This window comes from Scardinius erythrophthalmus, assembly GCF_964197995.2.
Source record: "Scardinius erythrophthalmus genome assembly, chromosome: 5".
Classification (NCBI taxonomy): Eukaryota; Metazoa; Chordata; class Actinopteri; order Cypriniformes; family Leuciscidae; genus Scardinius; species Scardinius erythrophthalmus.
In genome coordinates this window covers 35,101,516-35,113,298 of record NC_138225.1, presented here as the reverse complement: position 1 = coordinate 35,113,298, position 11,783 = coordinate 35,101,516, and the positions used below count along the sequence as shown (strand labels likewise).

The 11,783-nt window shown below is 45.1% G+C and overlaps 1 protein-coding gene across 1 annotated transcript; it reads left to right on the top strand.

Moving 5' to 3' along the window:
• Positions 1-666: 666 nt before the first annotated feature.
• cdk7 (cyclin-dependent kinase 7) lies at positions 667-5,481 on the top strand. The gene is made up of 12 exons (XM_081365420.1): positions 667-802; positions 948-1,007; positions 1,436-1,469; positions 1,625-1,692; positions 1,784-1,852; positions 2,056-2,166; positions 3,102-3,220; positions 3,331-3,430; positions 3,927-4,013; positions 4,647-4,796; positions 4,894-5,038; positions 5,326-5,481. Exons 1-12 carry the CDS (start codon positions 737-739, stop codon positions 5,352-5,354), a joined length of 1,038 nt encoding a protein of 345 aa, XP_081221546.1. The 5' UTR covers positions 667-736; the 3' UTR covers positions 5,355-5,481.
• The last annotated feature ends 6,302 nt before the right edge of the window (positions 5,482-11,783 follow it).

Genomic DNA, 11,783 nt, shown 5'->3' with positions numbered 1-11,783 from the left:
CACACATAACGGGACATTATTTAGATTAGATTATGAATTATTTAAATTCTATACTAATCTATTAATATGTAGTTTCTAGTAAATAGGCCTAGGCATGTAGTGTAAATGAAAAGAGACGCTCGAGCGTGTTTTTGCTTTGACAACAGCGCCCTCTGCAGGAATGTGTCTGTTAATGTCGTAATGCGCAACATCGATTTGCGTTTAAATTATGAAAGCAACCATTTAAAATTAAATGTGTCATTAAGGCAAGCAAGGAAATTGGATTTATAATTAAGGATTTGCTTTTGAAACAATTCGTCAATAGACTCTCGCTGATAATATTTTCTAACAGAGGTCTTTATATCAGTGATTCTCTGTGAGGGTCGGCGCCCTTGATAAACTGCAAAATGGCAAAAGGGTCTTCTGTACAAACTTGAAATTAAAATACTGCCTAAAATCATTGTCCGTTTATTATATATTCTGTAATATTAGTCACAACATTTTAACCATATAAAAACGATTTTATTTGTTTTTTTATTTAATAACTAAATTATCAAAATGAATATTATGTTATTAAAATATGATGAACAAACCATGCAGCAAAAAAAATATATTGGCTATTAAACACATCCAAGCTGTTTAACATTTTAAATGTCCGTTTCCACTTGTGGGACTTTTATTTGACCCGGAAGTGTAAGGTGCTCTTTAATAGAGGACGAAGTTTGCTTTCACAAAGAACAGTTTTGCGGTTGATATCATGTCATTAGATGTAAAGTCTAGATCGAAGCGCTATGAAAAGCTGGACTTTCTGGGTGAAGGACAGGTAAACGACATAACTTTGATATTTCTGAGCTGTTGTTCGGTCGAATAGAACAGGACAGTCTGCATCTGCAGCAGCTGCATATTAATCTTCAGTTTTATCAACGTGTCCTGCAGCTCACAGATAATGTTGTACCATTATTTTGCAGTTTGCAACTGTGTACAAGGCAAGAGACAAAACCACAAACACCATTGTTGCTATTAAAAAGGTAAGACACTTCCCATTATTGCGGCAAAACCATCACTTTTGATCATATTTCGCTTGTTATTTTGCATTGGGTATTTGAATATTTTATTATAGATTGTGTTGGTAACACTTAACACTAAAGTTTCATGTGTTAACACTAGTTAACATAAACTAATAATAAACAATGCTGTATTTATAATCTTAATTAATGTTAACTGTAACATTTACTAATACATGAATGTTAATGCACTGTGAACTAACATGAACACAATGAACAATTATATTTTTATTAACAAAAAATAATAAATGTTTTAAAAAAGTGCTGCTCATTGTTAGATGGCAATTAACTAATGTTAACAAATGAGACCTTATTGTACAGAGTTTCCATTTTGTTTTGTTTTTATCATTCTTCAGTACCATCATGTCAAACAATGAACTTCTTTTTTACAGATAAAAGTGGGACACAGAACCGAGGCGAAAGATGGTGCGCTTTGGATCAATCTTAATCTTTAATATATATATATATATATATATATATATATATATATATATATATATATATATATATATACACACACACACACACACACACACACACCAGTTTAATTTGAGTCTTACATATTTTCTTCTGTTCTCCAGGCATCAACAGAACAGCTCTTCGAGAGATTAAGTTGTTGCAAGAGCTCAGTCATCCCAACATTATTGGTGTAAGTCATATCTATATGCATATAAATCTGTGATGTGCTGCTGTTAATTATGGCATAATACTGACATCAATGAACCCGTTTTTGCTTTCAGCTCCTGGATGCTTTTGGACACAAATCCAATATCAGTCTTGTCTTTGACTTCATGGAGACAGATCTCGAGGTGACGGCAGAGGAATGCACTTGGACTAATATTGTTCATTTCAGTAGTTTTAACAACAAACTTATCACAGAGCAAAACCATTCAGAATAAAAGTCAATGTCAACAAAATAACAAGCATTATGTTTTTCAGCGCTATCATTTGTTTGATCAGTGCTATTACAATGAATAATATAAATACATTGTTGTATTATGGTCTGTTTCAGGTGATCATAAAGGACACCAGTCTCGTGTTGACGCCAGCCAATATAAAGGCATACATTCTAATGACATTACAAGGTTTGGAATACATGCATGATCATTGGATCCTGCACAGGGTGAGGCGCTGAGAAATCTGCTCTGGTTTTAATTATGAACACTAGCGTTCAAAAGTTTGGGGTCTTTAAGATTTTTATTTATGTCTTTTTTTTTATAGAAAGAAATTCATACTTTTGTTAGGCAAAGATGCATTAAATTGATCAAAAGTGACACTGAAAACATTTATAAATTGATGTTGCAAAAGATTTATATTTCAAATAAATGCTGTTCTTTTAAACCTTTTGCTCGTAAACAAATCCTGGGGAAAAAAACTAAGCAGCACAACTGTTTACATAATTGATAATAATAAGAAATGTTTATTGAACAGCAAATCAGCATATTAGAATGATTTCTGAAGGATCATGTGACACTGAAGACTGGAGTAATGATGCTGAAAATTTCAGCTTTGTAATCACAGGAATAAACAAAATTTAATAATATATTCAAATAGAATTTTTTAAATAGACACAAAAAAACAGTTATTCTAAATTTTTTTTAGCAAATAAATGTCGCCTTGTTTCTAAAGGAAACTTGTTTCTACCACAGAATAAAATAAATAAAAAAGTTTTTTTGCGATCTTTCTCACACAAATTTGACTTTTGAGTTTACATCTCACAATTCTGACTTTTCTGACTACATAAACTCACTATTGTGAGAAATAAAATCGCAATCGCAAGTTACGAAGTCTGATTCTGAGAAGAAAGTTAGCTCACAATTGACATTTTCTCGCAATTTTTACATTATTTCTCAGAATTGCAAGTTCATATTTGGCAATACGGATTTTATATCTCACAGTTGTGACAAACAAAAGCCTTTTTTTTATCAGTGGTGGAAACTTTTCAAAAACATAAGAAAAACTTAACAACCCCAAACTTTTGAATGGTAGTGTTGAACTACCAAAACTAAAGTTCCTGTATAAAACTGGTGCCTTCAGTCATCATAATTTTTTTTTCAGGATTTGAAACCCAATAATTTGCTACTGGATGAGAATGGAGTCCTAAAGCTTGCGGATTTTGGCTTAGCCAAAGCATTTGGAAGCCCGAACAGAGTGTATACACATCAAGTTGTTACAAGGTTTGTAGAAATCTCTGATAATTCTGACATGTTAACATTTACTATATTACTTGGATCTTCTTTATTATGCTATTGTTAGATTTTTTTTCATGTTGTGTGGTACTTCTCAGATGGTATCGTGCCCCAGAGCTGCTCTTCGGTGCCAGGATGTACGGTGTGGGTGTGGACATGTGGGCAGTTGGCTGCATTCTTGCTGAGCTTTTACTCAGGGTGAGGATCTTTGTACAGTGTTTGTAAAGCCATTTGGCTCTTTTGAAAACCAATCAGACCATTAACATGTATTTTAAAGTCAGCATGAAATGGAAGTTGCGATAGTTCTTCTCTATTTTGACGTTACATCCGAGTAAAACGGCTTCTTAAAGAAGAAAAAATTTGGGGCGGGACTTGATTTTGTCCATCGGGAATTGATTGGATTGTTGTGGTTTGCTATTGCTGTGATGTCATGTGAGTGACAGGTTGTCCTGTCCTCGCACCAGTAAACACATCATCAGAGAACAGAAGAGATGTTGCTGCATGAGGGAGGGGAAGTTATTATGGTTAAAGATTACGAGGAACCAAATGAAAAATTATGAACATGAAATTTAAAAAAAACATAATAATGTGCAGGGATAGATCATTCATAATACTGCAATATACCATAAAAAACCAAGAATTGGTCATTTTGATTTAATGGTGACTTTAAGAATGATTTGTTCTTGTATTTTAGTTGCCATTTTTGGCTGGAGATTCAGACTTGGACCAGCTGACGAAGATATTCGAAGCTTTGGGAACACCAACAGAGGACACATGGCCTGTGAGTTGTAATGAGAGCGTTTTACTTCAGCTTCATTTCCATGTGAAAGCAAAGCATCAAGGCCTGTTCACACCTATAACGATAACTATTTTAGCATCCACACCATCTCACTCATGTTTATTTTAAGGTGCAGTTATGTTGTCAATGCTCAAGCTCTTTAAAGCAAGACAGATTCTGATTGGCTGTCAATGTTTTATCATTCATCAGGTGAAAAAAATCTGATTTTTTGTTATCATTATAGTTGTGGTCTGGACTCTGCTGTCCTTTTAAATTTAGAATGATTTTTAAAAATATACCTTGATTATTTTATGCACTTGCATGTACTTACAGTGTAGTTACCTAAGAAAGTACTGGTTAATATAAGGTAACTACTATACGGTTAGGTTTAGGGGTAGGTTCAGGGTAAGTACCTAGTTATTGTAATAACTATAAGTACATAATATGTACATGGGGAACAGGACTGTAAAATAAGGTGCTACCTATATCTTTATCGTTCTTGGTGTGACTGGGCATTTACTTGAGATACTATAAAAGGACACATCATTAATGTTTCATATGTCCAATCTTTGAGACTTTGAGAAATCTGTGTGTCTAAATGAGTTAGAATCATTGATTTGCCGGTTGTTGTTTCAGGGGATGTCCAGTCTCCCAGACTATGTGTCATTTAAACTATTTCCTGGCACGCCACTGGAGCACATTTTCAGCGCAGCTGGCGATGACCTTCTGGAGCTCCTGAAGGGGTTATTCACCTTTAACCCCTGCACACGCACTACAGCTTCACAGGTGCCAATAACCGGGTTGCAGTTTGATCAACTTAATCTTAATGCTTAGAGCTAATCTACCTTTCGAGAGAGTGAACGAATGTATACTTTCGTTTCAGGCTTTGAAGTTGAGGTATTTCAGCAATAGGCCAGGACCAACCCCGGGACCGCAGCTTCCCAGACCAAACTCCTCAACAGAAGTCCTGAAAGAAAAAGAAAACCTGATGATTGGAATCAAGAGAAAACGTGACAGTATTGAACAGGGTGAAAAAAACATGCACAAACACTTGATAAATGCATCTGATAGCGTGTTGGTTTCTTTAATGGAAATATCCGTGTTGTTTATATCAGACAGTGTTCCAAGGGAAATTCTTATTTGTTCAGAATAATCAATTCCAGTGCTGCTTAACATATAAAGATCAACAGATAAATGGAAATTGTTGCTCTGTTTAGATTACACTGAGATATAATGGATAAGGATCATGTATAATGAAAATGGTGTCCCACATGGTAATGAATGTTTTTTTTTTTTTTTCTATTCCATTTTTTAGGTACCCTTAAAAAGAAACTGGTGTTCTGAGTGATTTGGATGCTGTTTTCTTCCACCGGTCCTGCATGAATGGAAAGGAACGTATTTATGTGTCAATCAGTTTTTCAGTTATTTTTTTATGTACTATAAATATTAAATTATAGAAAAATGTAGTTTTGCCGGTTGTCTGTTTTAATTAGTTATGCACATCACCCCCATTTGTCACTAAGTATATTCAGTAATCATTTTAGCATTTACAAAAAGCATATACAATACATTTTCATTTTTTAGTAATAATTATTTTAAAAAATACAATAGTTTTATAATAAAAATTAAAACTAATTTTAATAAGCTATGCTTTTAAGGATTTAATGTCTAGTTAATGGTTTACAGATTGGTCTGTCCAGTGTTCTTTGAGGCAGTTTGGCTTGTTTTGAAACCGCATCAGTAGTCCTGAGTGAGGTGCTGTTGTGTCACAGACCTGCCTGGATCTTCTCTCTGCTCTGGAGAACTGGCTACACTTCACCAACACATTTCTATAACCAAACACCATTTAAATCCCATTAGTATTACATTAAATAATATATATATATATATATATATATATATATATATATATATATATATATATATATATATCTATATCAACCTACATGTAGTTTATTGAAACCAATCACTTACTGTTGAAAATAGATGTTGTCTGCAACTTGCATACTTTACATACGGAGTCAAACACAGTTAGGAGAGGCATTGTTTTGCTGTCACTGCCAGCCAACTGGAAAACGATTGTATGAGCAAATCCAAACCCTTATGAAAATTAACCATGGGTTTTATTGTGGTAAAAGTGTAGTAACCATGTTTTTTTTTTTTTTTTGGGCAGATTGATTATTTGTATAACGTTTCGGTTACTCGCGTAACCTCTGTTCTCTCTAGAAGAGGGAACGAGTATTGCGTAGTTGCTTACGCTACGGGGAAAGCCTTTCTTTCTCGAGATACTGAAGCCAAAAATTATCCTTAATTTTTATAATCTTGTCAACGCAGTGCGGCAGCCTGCAGACCTAGGGCAAGCTAACTAGCGTGCCCATTGGCTGCCCTGCGGCAACTGCAGCAGCCTACCGCTGAGCCCTTGGCGTGACGTCACGACCAATGAGCGCGCTTGGCGCGCTTAATGCGTCACAGCCCGCGAAAAAGGGGTGTGGCTTAGCGTATATAAACAGGGCTCGGAGGCTGCTTCTCTGGTTTCTGTCGCATGAAGCGAAATGAGCTCGTGGCGCGAGCACGGCGGGCTACGCAATACTCGTTCCCTCTTCTAGAGAGAACAGAGGTTACGTGAGTAACCGAAACGTTCTCTTACGAGAGGTTCTCTCGTATTGCGTAGTTGCTTACGCTACGGGAACGCCCTTGTCAACGCCGTGCGCGCCCAGCATCCACTGAATGAGTCCCAGGGAGAGCCCGGGGAACGTGATAGCGGAGAGCCGGGCAGCCCGAAGAGGGCTAGCGCCGTACATAAGCACACACTAGGGGGTTAGGAGCGGCACGGCCGGTCCTAACTGACAATTCCCTGCATAGTGCAGCTCAACCAGTAGAGCTAAATCACACAACGTAGCCCGCGCACAGATAGTGGGCTGGCATACGCGAGACTTAGACTGATAAGACTTTCGCCTGCAAGGCGGGAACATCCAGGTTGTAAAACCTAACAAACGTGGAGGGGGAGGCCCAGCCTGCCGCTGCACAAATGTCATGAATGGGAATCCCGCTGGACCATGCCCACGACGAGGCCATGCCTCTAGTGGAATGAGCTCGAACGCCCAATGGGCACTGCAGGTCTTTAGACGCATAAGCAGCAGCAATAGCGTCCACTATCCATCTGGACAGGCTGTGTTTCAAGGCGGCGAGACCCTTGGTGCGCCCACCAAACGAAACAAAGAGCTGATCCGAGCGCCTGAAAGCGGCGGACCGTGAAATGTTTCTCAACGCCCTGACCGGGCAGAGGAGATTACTATCGGCCTCGCTGGCGTGCGTCGGCAGGGCTGAGAGGGAAATGACCTGTGCTCTGAAGGGAGTGCCCAAAATTTTTGGAACGTACCCATGCCTCGGTCTGAGAATGACTTTGGAGTCATTAGGTCCGAACTCGAGGCACGCGGCGTTAACAGATAACGCGTGAAGGTCTCCCACTCGTTTGACTGACGACAGAGCTATCAGAAAAACGGTTTTGAGCGTGAGGTATTTCATATCCACAGTTTCCAAGGGTTCGAAGGGATGCGCTCTCAGGGCCTCCAAGACCAGAGAGAGATCCCACATAGCAACCGAGGGGGGTCGCGGGGGGTTCATCCTCCTGGCTCCCCTAAGGAAGCGGATGACGAGCTCGTTCCTTCCTAATGCGCGGCCCTGCTCAGAAACCGAGAGCGCTGAAATGGCCGCAACATAGACTTTGAGCGTGGAGGGGGACCTGCCCGCGTCCAGTAGCTCTTGAAGGAAACACAGTACTCGCGATACCCCACATGTCTGTGGATCGAGCCCCTTAGCAGTGCACCATGTGTTAAACACTGACCATTTCGACATGTAGAGCCGCCTCGTAGAGGGGGCTCTAGATTGTATGATCGTGTTCATGACCCCGTCTGGCAGATTAGCGTGTAATCGTTGAGGCTCCACGCATGCAGAGACCAGCGCTCTGGATGGGGATGCCATATCGATCTGCGTGCTTGAGAGAGAAGGTCTCTCCTCACCGGTATCGGCCAGGGGGCTGAGTCTGCCAGCTGTATTAGATCCGGGAACCAAGCTTGGTTCTCCCAGCATGGGGCTATGAGGAGCACTGAGTGGCGCGCTTCCCTGATTCTCTCGATGACCTGAGGCAGCAGAGAGACCGGGGGAAAAGTGTACAACGGGCCGCTGGGCCAGATCTGGGCCAGCGCGTCCTCGTTCTTCGAGAAGAACTCTGGGCAGTGAGCGTTGTCTTTTGACGCAAAAAGGTCGACTTTCGCTTTGCCGAACCGTCGCCACAGTGACTGGACTGTTTGGGGGTGTAGAGACCACTCCCCAGGGGGAACGTTGTCCCTGGACAGTCTGTCGGGGCCCTCGTTCAGGTGGCCAGGCACATGCGCGGCTCTCAGCGAGCGCAGAGAATGCTGAGCCCACACGAGGAGGCGTTCCGCCAGGGTGCAGAGCATCTTTGATCTGACACCGCCCTGGTGATTCACGTAGGCCACTACCGATGTATTGTCCGTGCGGACTAGAACATGGTGACCGTGGAGGAATGGGAGGAAGTGTTTGAGCGCTTTCTCGACCGCGAGCATCTCTAGACAGTTTATGTGTAGGAGATTCTCCTGGTCTGACCAGCGGCCATAGACCGGTCTGCCTTCGAAGAGCGCTCCCCAACCTAGGTTGGAAGCGTCTGTCGAGACAACTTTCCGGTGTGAAATCACTCCCATAGTCACTCCTGTGTGATACCATTCGGCTGCCAGCCAGGGCTGCAGGGCTGAAATGCATCCCTGATTCACTCTGACTCGCAAGCCGCCGGCCGCCCAGGCTCGGTGGGGCACGCGCATTTTCAGCCAGCGTTGGAGCGGGCGCATGCGCAGTAAACCCAGCTGGAGCACTGCTGCAGCTGAGGCCATATGCCCCAGGATACGCTGGAATGTCCTCAGCGGAACCCGGCTGCCTATTTGGAGGGATGCGGCGAGGAGGCGGATGCGGCGCGCGCGCTGCTCCGACAGTCTGGCCGTCATAGCCACCGAGTCCAGTTCTATTCCAAGAAAGGAAATTGACTGACGGGGTGATAGCGAGCTCTTGGTCCAGTTGACTGAGAGACCCAGCTCCTCCAGATGGCTGAGAAGCGCTGTTCTGTGAGACACAAGTTCCGTCTCTGACTGCGCTAGAATAAGCCAATCGTCCAGATAATTCAGTATTCGCATTCCCTGTTTCCTCAGGGGAGCGAGGGCCGTGTCCATGCATTTCGTAAATGTACGGGGTGCCAAAGACAGGCCGAACGGCAGGACTGTGTACTGATATACTCGACCCTCGAAGGCGAATCTCAAGAATGGCCTGTGACGGGGAGTTATCTGGATCTGAAAGTATGCGTCTTTTAGATCGAGAGAGATAAACCAGTCTCCTGGGCGAATCTGCGCGAGGATTTTTCTGGTTGTGATCATTTTGAACGGCCGTCTCATGAGGGCTTTGTTCAGATGTCTCAGATCTAAAATAGGTCTGAACGCTCCGTCCTTCTTGGGCACGAGGAAGTAGCGGCTGTAAAAGCCCGACTCGCTCAAAGAAGGATGAACCTGTTCTATAGCCCCTTTGCGCAGCAGCTTCGCTATTTCTGCTTGAAGCAAGTGCGCAGCTTCTGAACTCACTCTCGTCTCCGTCTGTGCTGTATAGCGCGGAGGGCGACGAGCGAATTGAAGCGAATAGCCGTGTTTTATAGTTTTCAGCACCCATTCTGACGCGCCCTGAATCGCTTCCCATGCTTCCGCATGCATAGCTAGGGGTCGAATGGTCTCTGGGCTCAGATCGCCGCGCTGCGCGGGATGGGGAGCCTGTATCAGAGAGAAAGGCGCGCGCCGCTGGTGCTCGAACACGGGGGCTGGTAAACAGTATTGGCCGACTGTACAGCGTTCAGTAGCTCGGTCCCATCGGATGGAGCGTGATTTGCTGTCAAACATCTCAGGCGCGAGAGAGGCGTGGGGATTATAATGTCTACAAGTGAGTGCGCGTGCTCGTGAGCGGGCGCAGGGTTTACACTTATGACACGGCCAGTGTTTGGGAGCTTTAGAGGGTCCGTGACCCAAGGTAACTGGCTGGCAGAGCGAGCAGCGGGTAGGTGTGAGCACAAGGTTGTGGGCACATTTCCTACATTTAATACTCGAGCGGCTTGCGACCGCTTCATGAGAGAGCGCTCTGTACGCGTTACCATGGGGACCCTGTTTGTGTGAAGCAGTGAGCACATGGGAGTGGGCACATTTTCTACACTTATAACACCCTCGGCTTGAGCCGCTGTTGCCCGGGGTAACCGAGTGGCAGAGCGAGTTACAGGTAGATGTGAGCACAGAGTTGTGGGCACATTTACTACACTTATTACTCGAGCGGCGTGTGACCGCTTTATGAGAGAGCGCTCTGAACGCGTTACCATGGGGACCGTGTTTGTGTGAAGCAGTGAGCACGTGGGAGTGGGCACATTTTCTACACTTACAACACCTTCGGCCGGAGCCGGAAAGCCCGAATTTACACTCTTTCTGAGATTTATTTGGGCCGCCGTAAAAACGGCGTTTGTGTGCAGGCGAGCGAGTGGTATTACTGGCTCGTTGGCTGCGGTGTAAGCTGCTGCAGTAGCCTGCACTGAGGGGACTGACAGAGCTGGGCGTTTTGATGGCGGTCCGGCCGCAGCGGGACTCAGCCATCTCTTCCTCCCTGCGGGTGCTAGGAGGACTTCGCGGGCTCAGACTTCAGCGTTATCTTGGGACGCGGACCCCGGGGGGGCGGCGGTCTGTGACGGCTGGTCGAGCGCGACCTAGGGCGGCCGCCCTGGCGTCGCTGCGAAGTGGTTGGTGGCCGAGACGAGCGCTGTGTGGAGCTGCGCGCAGGAGGCTGAGCTTGAGAGCGGCCTGCGGCTGGGCTCGAGCGGCGAGGCAGGAAGAGATTCATAGCCTGCGACGCCTTCTGCACTTCAGAGAAGCGGTCCACAATCCCGCTGACCGCAGGGCCGAAGAGGCCGGTGGGCGAGAGCGGGGCGTTGAGGAAAACAGCGCGTTCTGACTCACTCATATCCGCCAGCGTCAACCATAAGTGTCTGTCGATGACGGTGAGCGCGGCCATAGATCTGCCGATGGCTTGTGCAGCGGTCTTGGTAGCACGGAGCGAAAGGTCCGTCGCGCTGCGCAGATCTGTTAAGGCTGTATGATCCGAGCCCTTCTCGTCCAATTCGCGGAGGAGGTCGGCTTGCAGGATCTGAAGAACAGCCATCGAGTGCAGGGCAGAAGCAGCTTGGCCAGAGGCGGCGAATGCGCGGCCGGCGAGAGCTGATGTGGTCCTGCAGGCTTTAGACGGCAGGGCAGACTTTGAGCGCCATCTAGCAGACGGCGGGCAAAGGTGCGTTGCCACCGCTTCCTCAACGGAAGGGATGCCGGTATAGCCTTTCTCAGCGGCCCCGTCCACCTGGGAGAGAGCCGAGGAGACAGACGAGCGGAGTCTAGCGGAGAAGGGCGCGTTCCACGACTTCGATAGCTCCTGGTGGAGCTCAGGCAGGAAGGGTGCTGACCTAGAGGCTGGCGCTTGGCGGCGGCTAGGCAGAAAACACCCGTCGAGTCGGTTAGGCGCGGGCTCCTTGGGTGGGGACCAGTCCAATCCCAGTCGGACGACCGCTTTGGTGAGGAGGCGGATAAGCTCCGCGTCGACACTGGAGCGGGACCTGCCAGACTCAGGAGTCGAGGAGGCGGAGCGGTGAGAGCCCGACCACTCCTCGCTGTCCGAAGCAAGCAGAGAGCAGCT

Excerpts from the sequence above, each read along its gene's own strand:
- cdk7 (XM_081365420.1), top strand. The coding sequence starts at position 737 with ATGTCATTAGATGTAAAGTCTAGATCGAAGCGCTATGAAAAGCTGGAC. Across the intron at positions 1,470-1,624 it reads CAGAACCGAGGCGAAAGATG|GCATCAACAGAACAGCTCTT; the intron begins GTGCGCTTTGGA and ends TCTGTTCTCCAG. Across the intron at positions 4,797-4,893 it reads CACGCACTACAGCTTCACAG|GCTTTGAAGTTGAGGTATTT; the intron begins GTGCCAATAACC and ends CTTTCGTTTCAG.